At 20.4% G+C, this 25,330-nt stretch overlaps 3 protein-coding genes across 10 annotated transcripts in view; 1 reads left to right on the top strand and 2 right to left on the bottom strand.

Moving 5' to 3' along the window:
• Nucleotides 1-3,864: 3,864 nt before the first annotated feature.
• LOC102673041 (speckle targeted PIP5K1A-regulated poly(A) polymerase-like) lies at nt 3,865-7,435 on the top strand. 6 transcript variants are annotated; one of them, XM_031514479.1, is made up of 5 exons: nt 3,865-4,034; nt 5,054-5,228; nt 5,400-5,482; nt 5,554-5,853; nt 5,933-7,435. In XM_031514479.1, exons 2-5 carry the CDS (start codon nt 5,092-5,094, stop codon nt 7,381-7,383), a joined length of 1,971 nt encoding a protein of 656 aa, XP_031370339.1. In that variant the 5' UTR covers nt 3,865-4,034; nt 5,054-5,091; the 3' UTR covers nt 7,384-7,435. The 6 variants fall into 6 exon arrangements, with proteins under 6 accessions (XP_031370339.1, XP_031370336.1, XP_031370341.1 ...); XM_031514476.1 differs by having other exon boundaries at nt 3,867-4,034; nt 5,024-5,228; XM_031514481.1 differs by having other exon boundaries at nt 3,948-3,966.
• A 3,720-nt stretch (nt 7,436-11,155) lies between these two features.
• LOC102672679 lies at nt 11,156-15,746 on the bottom strand. Of its 2 annotated transcripts, XM_006624251.2 has the most exons (7): nt 15,315-15,746; nt 14,610-14,930; nt 13,721-14,338; nt 12,728-13,508; nt 12,469-12,523; nt 12,322-12,351; nt 11,156-12,154 (listed from the first exon to the last, which is right to left on the bottom strand). In XM_006624251.2, exons 2-7 carry the CDS (start codon nt 14,924-14,926, stop codon nt 11,232-11,234), a joined length of 2,724 nt encoding a protein of 907 aa, XP_006624314.1. In that variant the 5' UTR covers nt 14,927-14,930; nt 15,315-15,746; the 3' UTR covers nt 11,156-11,231. The 2 variants fall into 2 exon arrangements, with proteins under 2 accessions (XP_006624314.1, XP_006624315.1); XM_006624252.2 differs by lacking the exon at nt 15,315-15,746 and having other exon boundaries at nt 14,610-15,017.
• Nucleotides 15,747-16,571: 825 nt separating this feature from the next.
• Nucleotides 16,572-25,330, bottom strand: part of LOC102672554 (CLK4-associating serine/arginine rich protein) — a 13,932-nt gene continuing 5,173 nt past the window's right edge. For both annotated transcript variants that reach the window (XM_031514475.1, XM_006624250.2), the window contains exons 3-14: nt 24,407-24,582; nt 24,075-24,290; nt 23,825-24,000; nt 21,490-21,563; nt 21,020-21,358; nt 18,666-19,079; nt 18,476-18,586; nt 18,332-18,380; nt 17,549-17,612; nt 17,369-17,474; nt 17,017-17,277; nt 16,572-16,902 (exon numbers count right to left, since the gene is read on the bottom strand). In XM_031514475.1, coding sequence (XP_031370335.1) covers nt 16,884-16,902; nt 17,017-17,277; nt 17,369-17,474; nt 17,549-17,612; nt 18,332-18,380; nt 18,476-18,586; nt 18,666-19,079; nt 21,020-21,358; nt 21,490-21,563; nt 23,825-24,000; nt 24,075-24,290; nt 24,407-24,582 — 2,005 coding nt within the window. In that variant the 3' untranslated portion in view covers nt 16,572-16,883. The remainder of the gene's footprint in view (nt 16,903-17,016; nt 17,278-17,368; nt 17,475-17,548; nt 17,613-18,331; nt 18,381-18,475; nt 18,587-18,665; nt 19,080-21,019; nt 21,359-21,489; nt 21,564-23,824; nt 24,001-24,074; nt 24,291-24,406; nt 24,583-25,330) is intronic.

Below are 25,330 nucleotides of genomic sequence, written 5' to 3'. Positions count from 1 at the left end.
AAATATATATATCCATTGGACTTAATTAATGAGTTACAAGAAATATTTTAAGTTTGCATTAGATAAAGTGAAATAGCAGAGAACGTTCAGCTAGATCGCAATATCATATTGCAATCTTGTTTATATGACAAAGTCCCTTAATAAAAATACATTGATATTTTTACACAAATGATTATTTTTGAATATATTTCAGTGTATTTAATATACAATATATATATTATAAAACTTCTTAATTAATAAAAACTTATTTCGAATAAATTTTAATACATTTCAGAATACGATAATGACTATTTAATTTTTTTACTATCACTTTATTTAAATTCATAGATAAGTTATTGTACAAATATTTTAAATCCATATATATAAATCGTTGTATGACATGTTGTATGTTAAAGATAAAAATGAGATTTGCTTTAAAAATAAAGCGACTATTGATTTTTTGAATTTTATTTTCAATAATTTTAGTACTTTCGATAGTTTAATTTATTAGTAATTTAACGCTGCGTAGTATGATTTCCTCGTTTTCAAATTTTCTTCATCCTCCTTCCCTTCATTTTTTTACCAAAGATAATTATTGAAGAAAGAATCAAAGTCTGTAATAGTTTTCCAAAATCATAGTTAGAGTTGAAATTAGATAGAGTTCAGATCAGGTAGACAGTTAAAAGTCAGATAAAATTCAAATCAAATCATAATTAAAATCAAGATAGAATTCAGATCAGATTATAGTTAGAAATCAAATAAAGTTCAGATCAGTTAGAATCAAGATAGAGTTTAAATCATTAATGCCAGATCAGATTATCAGAGTGTTAAGGGCTTATGAAGCAATTGAGTAACCTGGTTTTTATTTTCAATAATTCGAGAACCGTCAATATGGTTTGACAATAATTTATGAGCGGGCATAGTTTTCCTAATGTTTTTTAAATCTTTAATTTAAATAAAGATATTATAGCAATGGTCACATCACGAGCCACATTTGCATGCCATGCGATGGACCACCGAGCGAGTGCGAAGGTTTTGATCCCCACGGCTGCGACTCCGCGAGAGTCGTATCAAGGCCGCAAAGAATCAAAGTATCATCATTCGTTTACTCAGAATTCATAATATAAACGAATATACAGTTCTACGATAGTAGGATCCTTCGAGCAGTAACATCAGTTTACCCTATTTGTGCAATATTCAAATCATTCACCATTTTCGACTTTGCACAAAATGTCAATCAAGACTCACAATACAAACAATTATATAATTCTAATTGTAGATGGCCCTTCGAGTGATAATATTTAGTTCAAATATCTCTTTTTGTGCAATGTCAAAGTCATATTTAATTGGATTAATTGCAATTATTTATTTATCGAAATCCATAAGAGCAAATCAAAACACATTCTCAAGATAGAGAAGATTTTAAGAATTAGAAAAGTTGAATATGTTTTTGATAAACTTGTTTATCTTCATATGTATAAGAAAGTCATTCATAATATTTAAATCAATTTGAATTCAAAACAGATTGATATATTAGTTGAAAAACCTTTGTTTATATCTCGATTTTTCGAAACGAAAATTAAATATCTTGATCAAAAAATTAAAGAAAAGAGGAACAAATTTAGTTTATTGGCAAAATTGAAACAGTTTTGTATATAGAATTTCTTCATTCTGCAGCAAGAGACAATTCTTAAAGCTGATTATTTCAGGAAATTTATCAAAAATTAAACAAGTATAATTAAATCATTACAAGATTATTGTAAAAAGAATATGGATGAAAGAGCAAGATATTATTAGCATTTTTTATAAATTAAAAAAAAAACTTATGAATCCGTCAATTCTAATGATATTTGATTCAGATATACTGAACTTCATACAGATATTAATTTTTTGAGAATTAATGCAGTTTTATTGCAACGAGACAACAGGAATATTATGGTTGCTTACACAGAACAAAACAAAAAATAATATTAGCAATAATATTTCTTCGTTATTTTAAAATTTATTTTTATTAATATTATTTTTGAATCTGATGTTTAAAATCATAACTGATTAATACATTATGGTGCTACTAAAAGCTATTAAAAAAAATTTATTATCGCAAATTAAAAAATAACTAGAAATTCAAAAATTCACATTCGAGATCGAATATAGATCATCATAAATTAAAGATAAGAGAAAAGTATTAAATCATAATTATTTGTAGATAATATTAAATATAAGCTCATAGATGTTACAGAGATTGATTACTATGTATAAAGATTGATTGGATCATTATGGCATAGTTATAAAATGAACAGTTATTACGAATTCGGAAGATACTTTTAGATAAAAGTCTAGCTAAAAAAACATATTTAGCTAACCAAACATATTTTCGAGAAATACAAATTTTTTGATTATGTCATAATGACACCGAACATTTAAACATTTTAAACGAGAAAATACTAAGACGAATTGCTAAAAATTAATTCAATAAGCTTTCTTATTAGTCAAAATAAGAAGATTTGTAATAAAATATGTTAAGACTTGTTTGAATTATATAGATACTAGCAGCATTCTAATGCGAAAAATAAAACAAATTATAATATTAATTCCTTTTCATATCAATTCCACTTCATAATGTAAATGATTATGTTGTAGATCATAGTGATCATTTTTAAACAAATTACAAACAAAATAAGTTTTCGTTATAATAGATGTAATTGAGCCGTTAAAAAATTAAAAGTTACAATTTTCCATTAAAACATTGCTCATATATTCTCATAAGAATTATTAATAATCAAAGTACAGTCTTTATATTAAAAATATTTCACAATTTATACTAACAAAAATATGTATATATTGTATATAATAAAAAAATATATATATACAAATACGAATTCAAAATAGAAAATCTAAATATAAATACTAAATATATATGTATATTTTTTTTCTAAGAAATATCTAAAAAATATATTTTACAAAATAAAATTTTAATAAATTTCGATTTGTAAAATTTCTTAAAAAAATTATCAAATAATTTGCTATTCGAATAATGAGTAGATATGAATAAACTGAAGAGTAGAGAGTAACGTTTTCCATTTCATATTAAATGAAATGCTAAAAAATCTGTATGTTATGTAATTTATATTTGTACTATTTATATATATGAAGTGATTACTATTAATATTAATCAAATTTTAGTAATATTAGTAAAAATAACATTGGCAACCTTGAGTTAATAGTTTTGAATCAATAAGTTTACATTCAACAAAGAAATTTATTTTCAATCGAATGTTAATGATAAATATCGATTTTATATCAAAAAGATATCTCTCTCCCTTTTTCACCCTCCTCTCTTTCTCTCTCTCTCTGAAAGCATTCATATTGCATATGAATAGTTACATATTTGTACTCAAATAATTTTTTAATAATTATTAATAATGGTATAAACATATTGTATGAAAAATTATAAAAAACAAAAGCATGATCCTAAACTAAAAAACTTAATTTAAATTTTTATTGAACAAAAACATATAATTATGTTAAAGATATATTTCATAATATCTTACTTTATCCTCGAAATAATTTTTTTCTAATATTTTTTTCTTATTATTTTTTTAAATTAAAATAAATTAAGAAAATAATTATAAAATGAATATTAACATTTTAATTAGAATTTTTTCGAAATTATAATTTTCTAAAAATATGTTATAATAAACAATATACAATTATAAAAAAATAAAAATTGACAGATAAAATAAAATATATATTTTAGATAATTGTTCACTTAACAATGATTAAATTGCATTTAAACATATTTATATATTGTCTTGAAAATATTTCGATTATTTTATCCAAATGTGATATACAAGGTGATTTTATCTTTGTGTCAAGATAATTATCTGAAGCTGTATCTATATACATATATATAGTCTAAGGTTAAACAGCCATGTAATATAGTACAATTCATAAGATGGTGGATCTTTTTTGTGAGGAAGTAAGAAAGTGATATTTATGTGCATTTTATTCTAATCTTTCTGAAATCATTATTTGATCAGTGTTGAAATCAATATGTAATAATTTATAAAAACTAAACTAGCAATTTCATTACTCGTATCATGAGTTCAAATATACAATATTTACTACGAGTGAAAAATATTTTTATTTCTTTTTCCTGTTATAAAAAAAATAAATATTACATAATATATTACATTAATATTTAACATAATATATTATATAAATTAAAATTTTTAAATACATCCATAAAAACTTTAAGAAAATAAACAATAATGCATTCCACTAAAAACAATTAAAACAGATAAAACTATGAACAATATTACGTTTATATACTATTACATATTTGAAAATGAAAGTGAAGAAAAAAGAAATAATTTATTTTTAAATAAGAAGTGAGCATTTTGTGAAAAAAATTATTTTATGAAAAACTAAATATCTTTTAATGAAATATTTCACAATTTATATTCTAAAATATATATATGTAGGATAATTAATATTTATTAACTGTTTTATAATAAACTATAAATATTATTAATTATTATACATAAATATTTGATTAGATATGAGCTAGTGATATATATTTTATGAAACTCTTTACAAAATTTTATTAATTTAATTTGTATAATTAATTTAATTTATTATTTCTCAACAATAATTAATTTTTTCAATTTTGGAAAAAATTTTTTTATTTATTTATACTAAGTATTTATTTGTTCATAAGAAATATGAAAATTTTGTATTAAGAATATATATATTTACATAAATATAATTTTTATAAAATAATATCAATTAATTATATGTCTAAAAAATATGTCTATAAAATGTCTAAAAAATACTTAATACATAACAATATTTTTTTAAGTTAATTGTTTTATACATATATAATATAAAAGTTATGTATATATATAATACATAATATAATATATAATATTAATAAAAGAACAAAACAAATAAAATTTTAATAAAAGTGAAAAATATTATATGAATTTGAACATATAATCAATAATGTCGAAATATTGTGATACGTGTTCATTATATTTTCAAGATGAACATACCTTGCAAAGTCATCTTGCAGGTAAAAGACATTTAAAAGGACTTCAACAATCTAAAGTCATGGAGAAATCAATTGTTGTTTCTCCATTACCAAAATTTATTCCTGCTCGTAAACTTATTAACTTTTTTCAACAATATGGTGCAATTAAATGGTATCAATTTCGTCAAAATTATCTCACAGTTGAATTTTATGACAGGTAAAGAATATTTAATATTGTTATTGCTATATTTTAGTTTATATTAATTTGCAGCAATAAAAAAAAATAGAGTAAAAAAATGTGTTTATAATTAGAATATATTAATTTATAAATTTATAATTGTAATTATTACTTATAATTGTAATTTTAACTAATCTTTTAATATTATAGAACTTCTACAGAAATTTTATTAAATAAACCAATTTGGATAAATAATGTAAAATTGAATATACAAAAAAGAAAACCACATATCAGTAAGTATTTATATTTATTATTTTAAAAAATGTAAATGTAATATTTGTTAATTATAAAATTTTATTTCAAGATCTGAAAAGATCAAAATCAGAGAAAAAAAATAATATCATGGAAAACAGAGGTTCTATAAGTTATGATAATATAAAATATATATTTGACGAAGGAACTACATTTGATAATCAGTTAATGATGTTTTTGAATGCAATACAACTTAATGACATTGAAATAGAAACAAAATATGAATCTGTTTGTACACAATTAAATGAAATATTTAAAGTGATATTTCCAAAATGTAAAACATATAGATTTGGTTCAAGTCAAACAGGATTAGGTTTTAAAGAATGTGATTTAGATATATACATGGATATTGGTATGAATATAATATATATGTATATTATTTATTTAATTTTATCATTTTATAATAATATTATATATTATTTCTATTCAAGGTGAACCAATAAATGAAAGTAAAAATACATCAACAGATTCATGGACTATGAACAAGATTTTTAAAAGTGTGAAAAAAATTATGTACAAAATGAATGATGTTTTTTCAAACATAATAGGAATTCCAAAAGCAAAAACTCCTATTATAAAATTTTATTATAATAGAACAAATGTTTCTTGTGATATTTCATTTAAAAATATTTTAGGTATATATAAAAGTTATTTAATAAAATATTGTTTGTCTCTTGATAACAGATTAAAACCATTAATGATGATTATCAAATATTGGGCACGACATTTTAAAATATCAAATGGACAAAAAATATCCAATTATGCTTTAGTTTTATTAATTATTTTTTATTTACAACAACCATCTGTTAATATTATTCCACCTTTGATGATGCTTCAAAATACATGTCAACCACAAATTATAAATGGTTGGCAAGCTAATTTTGATAAAAATACAGTATTACCACCAATTACAAATAAGAATAGTATTCCACAACTTCTTCATGGTTTTTTTTTCTTTTATGCAACTTTTGAATATAAATCACAAGTAATATGTCCAATAGATGGAATGATACATACAGAATTAGAGTTTAAAGAAATAGAAAATTTACCATTATGTATGAACAGATATAAAACATATATAAAAGAAGATGATAATCTTAAATTCATTGTTAATAAACCAATGTGTGTACAAGATCCTATAGAATTAAGTCATAATGTTACAGCGAATACAAAGTTTTCTACATTAAATTCTCTCATAAAATATTGTGCAATTGGTGCAGAAATTTGTGCAATGACTAGTAAAAATGATTATAGAAATCTAATAAAAACTTTATTTACTACAGTTATAAAAAAAAAAAATAATCTTAAATTTAATATTACTATTTCTGCAAATCAATTTCAATGTGAAACAAATAATATGGAAACATATATAGATATAGAAAAAAAAAAATTTTCCAGAAAAGATTGGTATTCTAATGTTTTTAATATAGTAAAAGATACTTTTGAAAAAGTTTTCAAATTACAACTTGAAATACTTCCAGTTGAAACAGGAATAAAACAGCAAAAGATTGACATATTATCAGATATTCATATAGAAGAACTGCAAAATATTATATTTCATTGTACTGGATCTCATTGTGTATGGCGTAATAGACGAATTAACAATATTATTTTAGATCCCAGTTTGAGTTGTCTTCAAAAGGAAGCTTTTATATCAGAACAAGTAGTAGAAAATTACAATAAAGAAAAAGGGACAAATAAAATAAGTTTAGATTTTATATGTATGTTTAAAAAGAAAAATCCTTTAAAAATTATTTTAACTTTAAATAATAAAAATTGTGATGATCATATTTTTCAAGAATTTGCATGTTTTGCTAGAGATAAGTTAGTTGAAATAATAAAACAAACATTAATACATATACAACAATTTAATAAATGTTAATATCATATCTGTATATTATATGCACATATTAAACTTAATTTTGGACCAAAAATGTGTAATTTTGAAATTTATATTTGTAAAGATATTTTGTATCTTATAATATTTATTTTTCTAATTATATTACTTTTAATAATATTATTGAATCAAAGTTGAATTTAAATAAATCTGAAGTATTTATTTAATTTTCTTTTTATTAATAAGTACAATTTTTATATTGTGTAAATTTTCAATTTAATAATTATTAAATTATTATTTAATTATTAATTATTAAATACATAATAAAACAAAATAGTAATATATAATTATAAAAAAATAATATGATATAAATTGTATAATATAATTTTAAATGAAATGAAAAAAATTTGCAATATTAATAATATAATATTGTAATATTTTTGCATTTACTGTTTTAAAGAAAATTTTTTATTATAAAAAATGATTATATTTCTAATTATATTATTTATTACATTATATATTAATTATAAATCTTGATTATAGTTTCGAAAGGCCTCGATTAAAAATTTAAAGAAATGATTTCTTAAAATTATAGCTTTATTTATTAATTTCTAAAATATTAAAGAAAAACTTTCATTACTATTCATATTACTATATATTGAAAACTGTATACAGATGTTTTTAAATATATCGAACGCTATTTATCCAGATGTTATTAATTATATAATAATCTTTGCTGTAGTGATAATTGTCAAATATCAATGATATAATAATGATATTGGCCAAAATGTATATAAAATATTATTACTATTACTCATCTACCCATCTATAATCTTATTCTCAAGACATTAAACATCATTAAAAAAATTCTTGGGCAACAGATTTAATAATTATGATAGATTCTAATAAGTATAATATGATATATTTGATATATCAAATTTGATATATATGATAATTATTTAGAAAAAAGGCTTCTTCACCGATTTTGATGATTTATATATATATATATATATACATATATATAATTTTATAGAAATCGTCATTCTGAACAATTTTTTTCTATATTTTTTTCTATAATTGGTCTTAGTTTTCAAGATATTTATAAAAAAAAATTGTTAGTTTATGTAAAATTTCTTCTATATACAATATTTGTGTAAACATGTTATCATTTATCCTCTGTAATGTAAATAACAATTAAAAAAACTATATAATGTGTGAACTAATAAAAAATTTGCTCCTCATAAATTGTGATGGACTTGAAATATCATAATTTATATCGAATTTGAATATGATATAATTAGTAAAATATTTAATTATTATTTATATTGTAATAATTATTATTTTTGAATATGATATAATTAGTAAAATATATAATTATTATTTATATTATTATTGTATTAATTATTATTTATATTATTATTATATTATTATTGATATATAATTAGTAAAATAATAATCGTTAGCATTATCAGTATGGTGACTAAAAAAAAATCTGTCTTAATTAACTCATTAGCTTTAGATATTATTAGATATTATTTAATGATTTATTTTAAATTTATGAAATGTCTAAACTCAATATGATTGAATTTAAAATATTTTATAATAATATTTTATAAACCTATTATAATCTATAAACTTTTCAATCAATCTATTATATATTGTGGACATCTGTGATATGTTTACAGAAATAGATTGAATTTATAGAATTTTATAGAATTTATAGAAATAATAATCTCATATATATAACTGCAAACATATAAAGAACAAATTCTATTAAAAAAATAATAGCAATATTTTTTTTACAAATATTTCGAAAACAAAGATGGAACGGTAATTATATGTATAGCAAAAAAGTTATTTAAAATTTTTTTCCTATATTTAAAAATCAACGAGAAAGCTTTTTTTCTAAATAATTACTAAAAATTTTTATTATTATATCGAAAATTAGTAAATATTGGTAACTAATATTTTATATTTATATTTGAAATCATATCTTTTATTTTTTTAATTCAATAGAATGGTTGTATCATATTACAGTTTAAAAATTATTAATCAATTTATTCTCTTATTACAATTTTTATAATATTATTTATATTACATGTACTGATTTGCGTTACGAAAAATAATATATAATTTGTTACTTAAGGAAAAAGAATATTTTTTGGCTAATTTTAAATACCTATTGCAATAGAATTTCCTCTTGAAGAAATGACATTAAGAGATTACTTTCATTGTCATTTTTACTTTACACCTACATAATATATTCCTATTTGTTTACAGTATGCTATAGAATCATGCCGTTGAAAATTCACTAATTATATTATTTTTTTCTTTTAATTTTTTCGTTTTTTCGTTCTAGTAATGTTGTCTATGAGCCACAATAAAAATAAGTTCAGCAAATGTTTCTACTCGACGTTTCAATAAAAAAATCTATAATCAATCAATTTACTAGAAATTGTTAATAATAATTAATAATAACCTTTTATTTTCATAAGATGTTTGTTTTTAGCAATATATATTGCTATAATAAATTATGTAAATAATTTAGCAGTGAAATAATATATTATAAATATATTTGAATAAACTTGAGAATTATTTTGAGAAAAAATTAATTTTTTTTGTACTATTTAATATTTTTTGATCTAAAAATGTTAAATTTAGGAATTGACTGGTTCAAAAGTTATTCATATTTAAAGTTGTAATGATTTTATGCGTATTTTACAGATTACTAGAACATATTGATTATTTCATATTTATTCACAATTTATCTAATGAATAGATACTGATATATTTGTATATATACAATATATTGTTATTATAATTAAAATATAAGAAGTAAATATAAATAAAATTTATATTATTTCATTCCTTTCCTTTAAAAAATATAATTTTTTTTTATATAATAAATTATTATTGTTAAAGTAATAATATAGATATATTCATATTGAAATATTTAAAAAAAAAAATTACAAAAAAATTTTGTAACCTTAAAATATTTTTTGTTTTATGATGTGTTTATAATTGATATCTTATTTAAAAAATATAATTTAATAAAAAATGATATATTTCACTAACATTTTTTATTATTTAATTTTTTTTACATAAATATGCATAAAATCCATAAATAATAGAATCATTTACTTTTTTTTTATACAGAAACTATTTTATTTTGAGAAAAGTTGAAAGATTTAATATACATATATAATTATATATGTAAAAATGAAACTAAGTTATTTAAAAATATTACATTTCATATTTTCAAAAATACTTTTTTTTGTATAATATATATGTATAATCATTTTATCATAATTAAAAGACTTTATGTATATTATTTTATTTCTATTATGATTTTTAATATGATTAATATCTTAATGAAATAATTTAGTTACATGTATGAAAATGACTAATAATATTTATAAAATAAATTAATATAATATGTAAAATTTTTATAATATATATATTTTGCTTTTAATTTTAATTATTTAATGTTACTAATAAACAAAGATTTTTTTTATATTTTTCATATTGTCAGATGGTTTGTTTATTTAGTAAATATTATAAATTTTATAATGTACAATTTCACAAATATAATATTTGTGCATGAATGTTTATATGAATATATATTTAATTTATTATACAATGTTTAAATTCAATTTGTATTTAAAATATTTTTTAATAATTTTTAAGCATAAAACTTTAGCATAAATTATTTAATAATTTTTAAAATTTTAATATATCTTTTAAATTTAATACATAATGCAAAACTTTAATATTTTAAAAAAATCATAAATTCATTTCAAATTTTTGCAAGAATAGATTACAATTTTTTTGAAATATTGATATATTTGATTACATAATTCTACATTTAAGATTTGTGCTTTACACAATCAATTTTAGAATTTTCCACGAAAACTTCCACGCCCACGATAAGATCTTCCTGAATGCTTTCTTCTGTACACATGTTTCATTAATGGACTTGATCTACCTCTTGATAATTTTCCTCTTCCATGCCAATCACTTCCTCTTTGGAATGTGTGTTCTAATTCTAATTCCTCTGCAGAATCTTCTAATATCATTGGACTTTCACCACGACTATGATCACTTCTATTTTCATGAAATTCATCATGTTCTTCTAAAGAATGTCTATAATTAGGCGAATATTTTTCACGTCCATAATGATCTTGTAAAGATCCTTTATGACTGGAGAAATTATCTCGGTTTCTTATTGGAGATCCTAATTTCATATTTCTTGAGCCATGATCTAAAGAAGATATAGAATCTATACGATATTCACGATCATCAATCCTTCTAGAAGGAGATATTGTTTTATTCCATGTCCTTTTTTGAGAAGAATTACTTAAACTCCATCTCAAGTCATCAGCTTCTCGAAATTTAGGTGTATAATCAAACATTTCACGCACATTCCAATCTAAACGATCCATAATAGGTCTTTTTTCTTCTTTAATAGCATACTGTAAATCTTGAGGATATACTTGTACTTCAAAATCTACCATAGTAACACTTGCTTGAACAAATTTCGTATTTGTTTCTATTTCATCAGTTTGACAAATTTTTTGATGCATTTGTATATTCTGTTTTATAGAAGTTAGATGTTGACTTTCTTCTTCTTCCCAATATATTTTATTTTTATTTTTTTGCAAAAGTAAAGAGTTTGATGAATATATGTTTTGATTACTTCGTATATTTTCTTTCTTTGGATCATAAAAAAATCGTCCTTTCATTTTTAAACGAAGATCTTCCACAGGAAGTTCGCGCAGAGCATGTTCACAGTGTTTTAATATTTCTGGTTTGAATCCTATTATGAAACAGAAATAGAATTATGTAAAATTAATTTGCATTAATGTTTCTATTATTTAAAAATAAAATTTTGTTGAAAATTTGTTTAATGATATTATTTTATTTAAAGATAAAAATTAAAAAAAGCAAAAAATTTAAATTAGCAAATGATTAAAATATTTTTACCTGGATATAAGACAGGTAGGCTAGTTGAATCTAAAAAGTATAAAAAATGAGATATAAACTACATTTAAAAATATAATAAATATAATATATATAACTTCAAATAGTAATTAAATAAAAATATCTTCATAAATCAGATAAAAATATCACCTTTCGCGGAAACAGACGCTTCCAATAAACTGGATAAACTCGTTTTTTCAAATTGCTGTAAAATTAATTCATAAGACAAATATTAATGTTTTCATATAATATTCAAAAATTAAACTGCACACTATATGAAAAGGTATATAATTATAATAAGTAAAATATTATTGCTTATTAATTTCAAAATGATATTTGTGGTTTTAATAATAGAGAATAAAATGGCTATATAAAAAAAACGTTTTATTATAATATATAATAAAATTACTTTTGTATCTGAGATGACTGGTGGTTCAGGTGTCTTTAATCGTTCTTCTTGTGAAGCATGATATCCATTATAAGAGTCTGTAAATCTGCGTTCTCTATAGTTTTGAGAAATTGCATCCTTAGATTTATTTGAAAATTCAAAAGTTTGAATTGGAGATTGATGAGTAGAAGGAATGCCATGAGATGAATATGTTTGTACATGTTCTACTGTAGATACAGTTGATTCATGTTGTGGTGAAGAAATTGGTGCTGGAAGAAGTGCTGGTCGATGTGTTGGTTGAATTGAACTAGTATTTGGTTGATTATACATTACTGGACCAGAAACATATTCGGTTTGAGGTAACGGATGTAACGAAACTGAATCAAAATTCATTGGTTGAGATGAATTTTCATAATTTATAAATGCCGAGCCACTATTTGTTATACTTGATGATATTGATGGTGCCAGTACAGTTTGATGTATATAAGATGGCATTGACATTGATGATCTAGGCTCTGTTTCTTGTTGATATACATTATTTATTAACGGTGATATGCCATCCATAGGTGAAGGATGTACATATCCTGTATTCATATGTGATGTCATTATAGCTTCATTTCTTAATTGTCTTGTAAGTTCGTTAATAAAGGGAGATCGCTTTCTTCGACGTTCTAACGATCTACTTCGAGTTCGACTTCGACGACGAGGACTATATCGTCTACTAATTGGTGAGCGACTGATTTTTCTTCTAAGACGTTCCATACTGCGACTTCGTTGTCGATCACGAGATCGACTTCTTCGGCTTGACAATTTAAAGTTTATATTAAAATTTTTTATTAACTTAGAAAGTTAATAACTTTTTAATATTACAATTTAATAAAAATATAAAAATTTCTCAATCAAATTTAGATTTTATATAAATTTTTTTTACAAAGAAGATTTATATATAAGAAATATTTTTATTTCGATAATAAATTTTAAACAGTTACATGTTTAAAAATATTATCTTCTCACCGTTCATGTATATTTATACGTCTCCTGTGTCGTTCGGCACTCCATCTTCTATCTGTACTTGTTTTTCGTTCCCAACTAAGTCGTCTAATTGGACTTCTTCGACGTTCTGGACTAAATCCAAAAGGACTTCTACGAGTACAATTAAATCTTGGACTTCTTCTTTTATCAGGACTAAATCTCAATGGACTTCGATGTCTTTCATTACTCATTTTGAGAGTACTTCTACAACGTTCTGGACTTAATAATAATGGAGATTTTCGCCGAGGAGAATTTATCCTAATTCTATCTGGAGTTCTACGTCGTAATGAACTTCCTCTTTGACGTTCTAAACTTCTACGTCGTTCTCGGCTTCTACGAATATGCATTTCTGTAATGCTTTGAATGGCTTCTGTTTCTGTACCTGGAGGTACAACATTATCAGAATCTAACAAATGTTTAATAGCTTTTTCCTTTTCAGCTAAGAGTTTACTTTCAATATCTCTTTTTGTACGTATTTTATCCCTTTCTATATCTTTTGTGCTTTTAGAAGGATCACGACGAATTTCTTCATGTTTTTTTTCATCTCTCTTTGGTCTTTCACGATTATAAGATCCTTTATAATCACGCCGATATCTTTCCCTATAAGTAGGCTTATAATCATTTTTTTTTATACATTATTAATTATATAAAAAAATTTAAATTATAAAATATAAAATACATTAATTATATAATACAATATTAGTTGTTAAAATCATAACATATACAAATAAATTATAAATTGATACTACATGAAATGTTATTATAATATTTTATAATAGTTCATATTTTTATTATGTAATATTATATAACAAATTCATTTCTACAATATAATAAATAGCTACAACAATATAAATTCTATCATTAAAACTACCTAGAAGGACGTTTTTGTTCTTGATTTTTGATATGGCTAGTCTTAAATTCAATATCACGACCTTTTTCTTCATCACCTTCCCAAGCATCAACAACATCTAAACCTTCCATAAAATCTTCATCGTCAAGAAATTCTTGAAGTTCCTCATCTGGTATATCCTTTAAACCTTCAATTGCACGTTGAACATCTTCATTTGTACTCTTTAATATAGGTTCTTTTTTATCTGCACTTTGTTTTGGACAAAACTGATCCATTGATTCATTTTGCACATTGTTCTTAACACTTGAATCTTTCATATTTTTTGGTAAATCACACATGTTTCTGAAAGATTAACTTAACTATTGAATGTTAATTCAACAAAATTTATGAAATCAATGAAATTTGACATTTCATATCTTTCACATCAAAATAAATTTACACAATAAATATTTTTAAAATATTTTTAATTTATGATGAAATTAAAATAATATTAAATTGATTCAAAATTTATTGTCATCTTGTTATTTTAATTTTTATGTTTAAAATATATATAAGTAGTAAAAAGCACACTTTTTGATGAAATATTCATATTACAAATATATTGAAACGAATTAACATATTATGAAACTTAAATTATTAAATATATTTAATTTTTTTTAATCATATACTTAATACAATTATAACTATTCTCTATTATATTAGATTTTAAATAAAAAATAAACGCACCTCTTAACCCTTCGATGGAATATATATTATTGATATTAACACTCTCATTACGTAAGCCGTATTATCTTTATTTAAAATTAAAATAGTTTAAAAATCTATATTATATATTTCTTGATTTTGTAAATGACACTTATAATACATTCAAGTTAAAAATCAAAGTTACAGTTGTTTGCCAAGTAGATTGCTCTAATAAGTAATATACGCACTTATTATTAATAATACTTAGTACAATTAAGAACAACACAACATGTAACCTCAATGATAATTACAACGCGTATTAATGATGATATAAATGAATAACAGCTAACTTGTTTCTTCTTAAAAACTCTATTATGTAGAAATATTTGAATCCAAGAAATCCGAATCTTGAGGAATCAACATCTATCTATTCCGCCATATTAGTTACCAACAGTTTTGAGATATGGTATAAAACAAGGGCATACTCAAATAAATTTCAATATTCTAATTAATAAAAGAACAATTTAAAATAATATACTACTGTTAATATAATACTGTTACAAAGATTTAAATTATTTATTTTAAATTCTTTTTTAACTGTTCTATTATATCTTTATAATTATTATATCTTTATATTATTTATAATAATAAATATTCTTTTTTGTTCTTTGTAAGTTTATATTAAAAAAAAAAAGAAGAAATATATACAATTTAAATAATACAAGCATTATCAAGAAATAATTCTAATAAAACTTATAATTTTATTATTTTTCTATGTATAAAATAGTATATATTTTTTTATTAATTACTATTAAATAATATAAATAATATACAATATATATAAACATAATTTAAAAATTCCGATTTTAAGAAAAACAGTTTTATATAACTTAATCTTTATAAAAACATACAAGAATATAACATAAAAACATTAAATTCATTTAAAATTCTATCAATAAAAAGTGAGAATAATTTTTCTGTGTTAATAACTTAAAATCTGTAAATTTTAAGTTATATCATTATAGTACACAATTACGCGCGCGCGCGCGCACACACACACACACATACACATTCTCTCTAGCATTAATAATGAATCATACTTATAGAAAAATAATTATTATATAATAAAAAGAAATATATGTATTACAATTATGTTTTTTTGAAATTGAAAACAATTTTATATGTTGAGAAATATTTGTAAAATACTTTAATAAAATGTTTTATAAATTAATTATAATAAATGATATGTTCAACAAATTGTAAATATCTTTTTTTGAAAATTAAATGCGTAAATAAAAATACTATTCATTGAAATATAATTTTATTTACATTACTATTTAATCTTATTTAGAATTAGACGATCACATATAGTTATAAGACACAAAGTTTATATTGAATAATAATAATGAGAGGTAAATAAACAACTGGCTTTACTTTTTTATGATATAAGATTAAACAATATTAATCAATAGTGAAGAATAATTGTAAATTATGAGCATAAAATATTTTTCTTTATCGCATTTCTTAGAGCATTTTATGGAAGGAATGCAATACAGGAAATTTTTAATAAAATTTTAAATCCACCAAATGGAAGAACTGCATATTTTCTTGTCAATAATCGACTAGGCCTCTAAAAGAATAGATAATAATGAAAAGTTTCATGGAATTTTCTTAATTTGAATATAATAAATATAATAATATTATTATATTATAATAAATATTATAATATTATTTGCAATTTTACCGGCTATTTCTTGGACTCAAAGAACGAAGTGGTGAATCTCTGTATCTTCTACGAGATTCAGTTCTAAACTTTTCACGATCATCGCGTTTATCTCGTTCTCTGTCTCTTTCTCGTTCACGATCGTTTTCAAAATTCCTCATATCTCTTTCTTTTCTTTCTCGACGTATAACTCGCGGACTACGGCCAGGACTTGGTGTACGTGATATGGAGGAATGCGAGTCAGAACTATGACCTTCATAACGATGTCTTCTTTCTCTTTGTCTATAAATAACTAGATAATAATGACAATACAGAACTAAAAAAAAAAAAAAAAAAATATATATATATATATAGAATAAGAATAATAACATACTTTCTACGTAACTTCAAAGACATCTCTCTAATTTCATCCTCTCTATCTTGTCTTTGCTGTTCCATTTTCTCAATTCTAAGTTGCTCTGCTTTTTTATCAGCTTTATCTAAAATGTAAATGTAATTTTAATATTATATCAATATATAAATTTATTTAAAAATTCTGATGAATTTTATTTACATTGCCTATTTAATAAAGCTTGCATTTTTTTCTTAAGTCGTTCTTGAGGTGTGATTTTCAGTGACTGAAAAATTTAACTCTTAAAAGTCTGTTTTCAATCATAAAAATTTGATTAAAAATATAAAATATTTTTAAAATTTTAATATAAATTTTATGATATTTAAATATATTTGTTATATGCATATATCTTATTAACATATGTTTGTACATTCTATAATTTTAATTTCATATTATATAATAAAATTTATATTAAAATCTTAAAAAATTTATTATACAACTACATAATAAAATTAATATTAAATATATCCTACACTGCAAAATTTTTTCATGTTACTATATCTACAAAACAAATACATCAAACTATTAAAATATTTGATGTTTTCATTCTGATAATATAATAACAGTAGGAAAAATTTTATAAAAATTATAAATTGTTACAATACAATTAAATAATTGTAAATTATTTAATATCTATTACTTTAAGATGAAATTATAAATAAAATAATATTAAATTCATAAGTAAAATGAAAATTACATTATATTTTAAAATTTACAAAATTTAAATTCTTTTTAACTTTTTACTATTAAATAGAAAAAATTGAAATAAATTTTTAAATGTAAAATATCAATAATATAATTGCATCATATATATTATACAACAGAATGAAAACAAGTAGCACTTGTTAAAGTTCTTCATTGAGAGAATAATTATATAAAGAGTATATACTGTCATTTATTCTCTGTGCTTTAAGTGACTAAGTAAGCGTTATGGTTCTTACTGACTTTGTGTCCGCCACCAGAATTTGTACTTAACCCTGCTTTTGGCTTGTTCCTAAAATATGAATAAAAGTTGAGAAAGTATTAAAAATTGATTTTAAAATCATAAAATAATATATGATAATTAATATTAATATAATACAAATTTACATGCTCATGGTATTAGTAACCGTTGGTTTTGGTGTTGGTGTAGGAATTTTTTCTTCATTATCTGATAATTCTAATTCCAAACTTGATGATTTTCCACGTCGGCCATAATATCTAAAAAATATTATTTAAAATTATTATTAAAAAAATAAATATAATAAAGAATTCATGTTTAGTGAAATATATATAATACCTTGGCAGTGCTGGCATTTTATTTTCGATACTGTGAGATCGTTTGCATCTGGACTGACTTCTTGATCTTGATCTAGATCTAGACTGAGATTTTGTTCTAGATCGAGATTTAGATACTGACTTTGATGGAGAATAATGTCTTCGACGATAACTATCTCTAGAATGACTCCTGTTATGCGACTTAGATCTTGATTTTGATCTCGATCTGGATATACTGCTCGAACATGAACTTCTAGATCTTTTTGGACGTGAGTGAGATCTAGACCTCGTCTTTGATCTTGAAATAGTACGTGAACGAGATCTAGTAAAACTTCTATATCGAGATCTGGATTCACTTCGAGTTCGTGATCGTTTTGAACGACTTCTTGTTCTTGATCTTGTATTTTTTCTATGCCTTGAACGTGTTCTTCTTGATCTAAATTGAATTTATATATAATATATTTTCGAGATTAAAAAGCTCGAAGCCAATTTTTATTTATTTTCAAAAATATTATTTATTTGTTAATATTAAATAATCTCTTTCAAAGTAGTTCCCAAATATATGTCAAATACTTTAAATTATTAAAATACTTTTGAAATGCATTTTTTTATTTCATATTCTTTTGCTTTTTATTTCTTTTATACACACTTTTCGACATTTTTATAATACAATCGCATGATTACAATAATATTTATAAAAAAAATAACATTGTAATAATCAGCTTCCGTATTTGTCGTATATAGCCATTTGCGATTCTTTCCTATTTTCAAAAATGAAAAGATCATGTTCTGCGAATGAAGAGATAATTTCTTATATTAATAAAGATTATACCAAAAAATGCATTTTAGAAGTATTTTGAAAATTTCAAAATATATTAATGTATATGTGTTACATACAAATACAATATTATATCAACAAATAAATATTTTTTTTAAATAAATAAAAATTTGAATTTGAAATTTTTTTAATCAAATTTTGTACACATATAAATATATTTATACATGAATATATGAATAAATATATATATACATGAAATATGTGTGTACAGTAGAAAATATTTGTAAATAACTAAATAATAAAACTAAAAAAACTAAAAGTATATATTAATTAATAAATATAATTATATAATAATTATATTTATTTAGTTTATTAAAATATTATGTAATTATATTTATTAATTAATATATATTTTTTAAAGTTTTTAAAAAAATATAAAAAAACAAAATATTTGTATTATTTATAAAAATATGAAATACATAAATGTAAGATCATTATATTTTACAATTTTTTTAGAACATTCTGTTATTAATCCTACCATTATTTAAAAAGATTTTTGTAAATCAATTATCAATGATTTTTTATAATTTATATCTTATCTTTTTATAACATTTGATATTTCAAATAAATTTTTATTATATGAAAATTGTTAAAAATTTATAAAATTTGTATCATGTATTTAAAATTAATAAATTTTTTATTATAAAATATATATTGTAAATTTATTGAATATTAATAATTTATGAAAAAAGAAGACTTTATCTTGAGTAGAAAATTTATAATAATTTTTATTTTTATTTAAAATTTATGTTTTTTATATTTTAATTTATATTTTAAGTAATTTTTGTACATCACTACACTAGAATCAATTTCAAAAACTAAATATGTACTACATATCTTATATATGCTTCTAATTTTTTGTTTGCAATATTTGAAATCATATTTAAAATATAATTTATTGCATATATTGTATTTTATTGCATATAAAATATTTTTTAACTCCATAAAAAATTAGCTATAATATTTAAAAAACAAATAAATTTACATTCTCAAATCATAAAATGTCATAATCTTCAAATAAATTATAGCCATTTCTGCTATTTATTTTTATTCATATTTATATAAATAATGAAAATATCTTTCTTTTTTAATTTTTTTTAAAAACTTTAGAAAATATATTTAATGTACATTTTTTATATATGTTATATTGTTTAATAAATGTAATAATGCTTTAATTATAATTAATTAATAAATTACATTCATAATATAGATATCTATGTAATATTTATACATAGAAAATTAATATATATTCGTAAAATTTTTAAATTGTAGAAGTCAAAACAAACACAAAAGTTATATAATATTAATTGAAATTTAATTAAATTATAAGCAATTAAAAATTGTACTTAAAATGAGATGGAGATAAAATAATAGAGATAAAATCTCATTCTAGCTCTATTTTATTTTATATAATATAAATTTAAATTGTTTATAACTTAACAAATAAAACTTAATTCATAATTTTTATAATTTTTCAAGTGAATATATTAATATTTTGTATAATTATATATACATGCATATTAATATAATAAACTTACCTTGATCTTGATGTACTACGTTTTCTATCACGATTTCTGTATGATTTAGATTTAATAGATCGAGAGCAACTTCTAGATCTTGATTTTGAAAGTTTTCTATTAACTGTTCGCTCATTTAGTGTTGGACTGTCTGATCTTCTATGTCTAAGATGAGAATAATTAACTTTTTTTGAATTAGAAGAAGTAACATGAGACGAACTTCCATAAGTTTCTTCTTCACCACCAAAACTAGTAATGTAAGTTATTTGACCAGTGTTTACAGGTGAAATAGATCTCGAGCGAGACTTAGATGATGATTTTCTATAAGGATTGTATTCAGGACTTTCTCTTGCTGCATAACTAATAAAGATAAAACAAATTATTATAAATATTTTACATTTAATTAAAAATTATGAACATATTATTTATTTACTTATTAATAGTTGATTAAGTGAATGTATTTTTTCAATATAATATAAAAGTAACTATACCTAGGTGGACTCATAACTCGACCAATCATTTTCTTTTCTCTAAATGCTCGTCTTTCTCTACGTGATCTTCTACCCTGTAAAATGTAATATTATATGTATGAAAATATGTATTTAATTGAAATTATTATATATTATATAAAATTATATAATATATATATTATATAATTATGAATATATATACTATAATATATATATATATATATATATATATATAATATAGAATGAATAAGGTGAGTTTTATAAATTCTTTTCTCAATTATAAACATTGATATGATTTATTTTAAATGATAAAAAATTAAATATTTATATTTAAAAAAATATTTATATATTAAAAAAAATTTTAATAAATTTTGGAAATAGAAGAAGTTGTCTATTTTTTTTTTAAATATGATGATAAATATGATGATTTTTTTTAAATTATTTTTTTTATTATTTAAATAATTGCCATATTTTTAATAATATTTTAATAATATTGCCAATAATTTAATAATATTTATTTAAAACTTATATCAATTAATTACTTATATGAATATCTTAAAAGTATTAAATATTCTACTAGAATATTCTTTTTTTTTTTGTTTTGAATTTTAATTTTTTTTCTTCTATTTTTTCTTTTGTGTTTAATATTTCTTTTAATTTTATGTTATATATTTTCTTAATTCACTTTATAGAGAATATCTAAATAATTATCATTATAATAATATGATTTTAATATGAAATTATAATAATATGAAAAAAAATCTTTTTTAAATAGAATTTAATCAGTTTTAATTATAAATTATTTGAAAATTTAGAACAATTTAAAAAAAAATTTTTTAAATAAAAAAGATCATCTTTTTTAAATACTATTATTTATATTTAATTTTGTAATTTTATAGTTTATATCAAATCAAATTCGATAATTATTGATATATTATAACTTTCAAAAATATGAAAATATTTTAATGTGAGTTATTTTATTTAATTATTAAATTAAATTAAACAACTAAATATGCTTTTCAAAAGAAAATAATTTTTATACTTATAATTTTATATTTTGTATTTTTTGCAAATATAAATTTTAATAAACTTATAATATTTATTCTTAATATTCTTAATATCATTATTAGAAAATCATAATTAATTTAATTACAAAAAAACATAAATAATGTTTAAAAATCAAATTAATTTTTATGCATCAAATTACAATAATTCAAATTATCTATTTTATTATTTCTGTTGATTAATCTCATATTTCTGAATTTGAAGTGATTTCAACATTATAATACTATTAAGTTTGAACAAACAGTAATCTACACAATAGCTATCAAATTATCATATACTTATATTAATTTTAATTTTGTAGAATTTAGTATATGAAATACTAAGAAGAAAACATGAATAAATAAATATTACTTTTATATAACTCTTATAAAATTTAAAAAAATATTTATTAGTTATTAATTTTTGTTGAAAATAAATTGACTTTTTGTTGAAATAAATTAACTTTCTTACTATAAGGAATAAAATACTATATCAAATACATTAGTATATTAATATATAATTCCATTTAAAAAATAAAATTGACTTTCATATATCCTTTATGTACATATCTATTTGCAAGAAAATTAATAATTGGTTTCCTTTAAATCATTTAATTTATCTAAAAAATATTTTAATACTGACTAAAAGAAATGAGATATTTTAAATTAGAGATGTCAAATTTTTTTTCTGTAGACAATTAACTCTTGATCATTTAATTTCTTATTTGATTTCAAGAATTACATTTTTTTTCTCTTAATCAATTGATTTATTGCTATGAATATTCTAATCACTATTACATATTTTACATATGAACTAAATGTGATAATAATAATAATATATCTATACTCTTAATAATTTGTTGTAAATAAAATTTTTATACTTGTATATTTATTGTATATTTATAATAACTAATCTTATAGTTACTATTATAATCTTATAGTCTTAAAAAAAATCTTAAAATTTGTAATTGAAAATGAAGTAAGTAGAGAAGAGAGAATGGAAAGAATTTTTTCTCTATCTGGTTCTAATAATCAGAAAAAAAAAAATAGCTATAATAGCTAGCAAAATTTGATATTTATTTTCCTATTTCTATTCTAGATAATAAAGGTAGAAATTCCATTCCGTATACATAATTAATATATAATATATCAATATGTGATCATCAAAATTATTAATTATATTATGATATATAATATAATTATATAATATATATTAATATAAATTATATAATATATAATATAATATAATTATGATATATAATATAATATAATTATAAGTATTTTATAAAATACAAAATTATAAAATATTTTACCGAATACATAGCTTTTTCTTCTTCTTGTTTACGTGCTTGTCTTAACGTTTCAGCTTCTTCAAAATCTTGTGTTAAGAAACTAAAATAATCAGCGCCCAAAAGTCCATATTTCTGAGCTACTAAATTCATTTCATGTGCTTGTGATGGCTCTATTTGAGATACATCTACACAAATATCTAAAAAGAAAAATTAAATTTATGCTTATACAGTATATTATATTGCATACAACAATTATAAAATATAACTTTACCTAAATCAATATCACTATCTTCATCGTCTGCTTTTTCATCAGATATAACAATATCCAATGATTTTACAGTTTCAGATATTGGTTCTTCTGTTTCATAATTATATCCAATAGCTACATTATTACATGATTTTTTCTTATCTCTAGCAGCATCTAATTTTGTTGATGAACCGAACTGTTCTTCCAAATGTATTTGATGTAAAAATTTTTCTTCCGTTACTATATTGAAGATTTTTAAAAAAAAATAATTAAAAAAAAAAACAAATTATTATAAAAAAAACAAACAATTTAAAATAATAATAAAACATAAGTTTTAAATAAATGCAATTTCCTACCTCCTAAAAATTCATTTTGAACAATAATTCGGTAACGTTCGTAATTGATATGTCTGTCTTCACTAGTAAGAGCAATATCTACATCAATAGAATCTGGCGCTTCTGGTATCCAATCAAGGTGAGCACGAACATCAAATCGATCAATAAGATTGTCTTCATTCCCTTGCCATGGCATCCTATTAATGTAATATATATATAATATATATAAAATTGTATATAAAATAATTTTTTATTTTATTTATATTTCATTATTATTTTATTATTATAATATTTTATTTTTTAACATAATTTATATTCAATTATATTATTATTCAATATTTATTTTTAATACATAAAATATGTTTTTTAAGTAATTTATAATTTTCAATATTTTAATATATTGCAATAAATATTATGCAAGTTAACTTAATTTTATTATCTGAAATTATATATAAAATCTATTTTAAAATTAATATATTTATGATTGATCTTTGTTGGGTTTACAGTTTATTTGAATACAGTTTACTACATATATTTTCAAAATTCTATATCTAAATATCATAAGATTCTATTATTTAAATATATATGAATATAAAAAATATTAGTTTTTTATATATTAATTATAATCATTTTCAAATGACACAATATAAAATGATATAGTACTATATTATCTTGAATTTATTAACAATACTATTTCTCATATATAATTTCATAAAATTTGTAACATACGATATAAAAATAATGAATTTGAATTTTAAATTTTAATATGTTCTTGATTAATAATATTTTTCATTTTTGTTCTGAAAATATTCTAAAAAAAATTGTAAAAATATCTAAAGTAATAATATAAAATGAAAATTTATTCCACAAATTTTTTAATAAAATCAGATTTGAAATGATAATAAAAAGATATTGTTAAAAAAATAAAATAAATAAATATATTAA

This window comes from Apis dorsata, unplaced genomic scaffold (genome assembly GCF_000469605.1).
Source record: "Apis dorsata unplaced genomic scaffold, Apis dorsata 1.3 scaffold_1013, whole genome shotgun sequence".
NCBI lineage: Eukaryota > Metazoa > Arthropoda > Insecta > Hymenoptera > Apidae > Apis > Apis dorsata.
The sequence above is the reverse complement of the archived record's forward strand: the minus strand, read 5'-3'. Positions and strand labels throughout refer to the sequence as shown.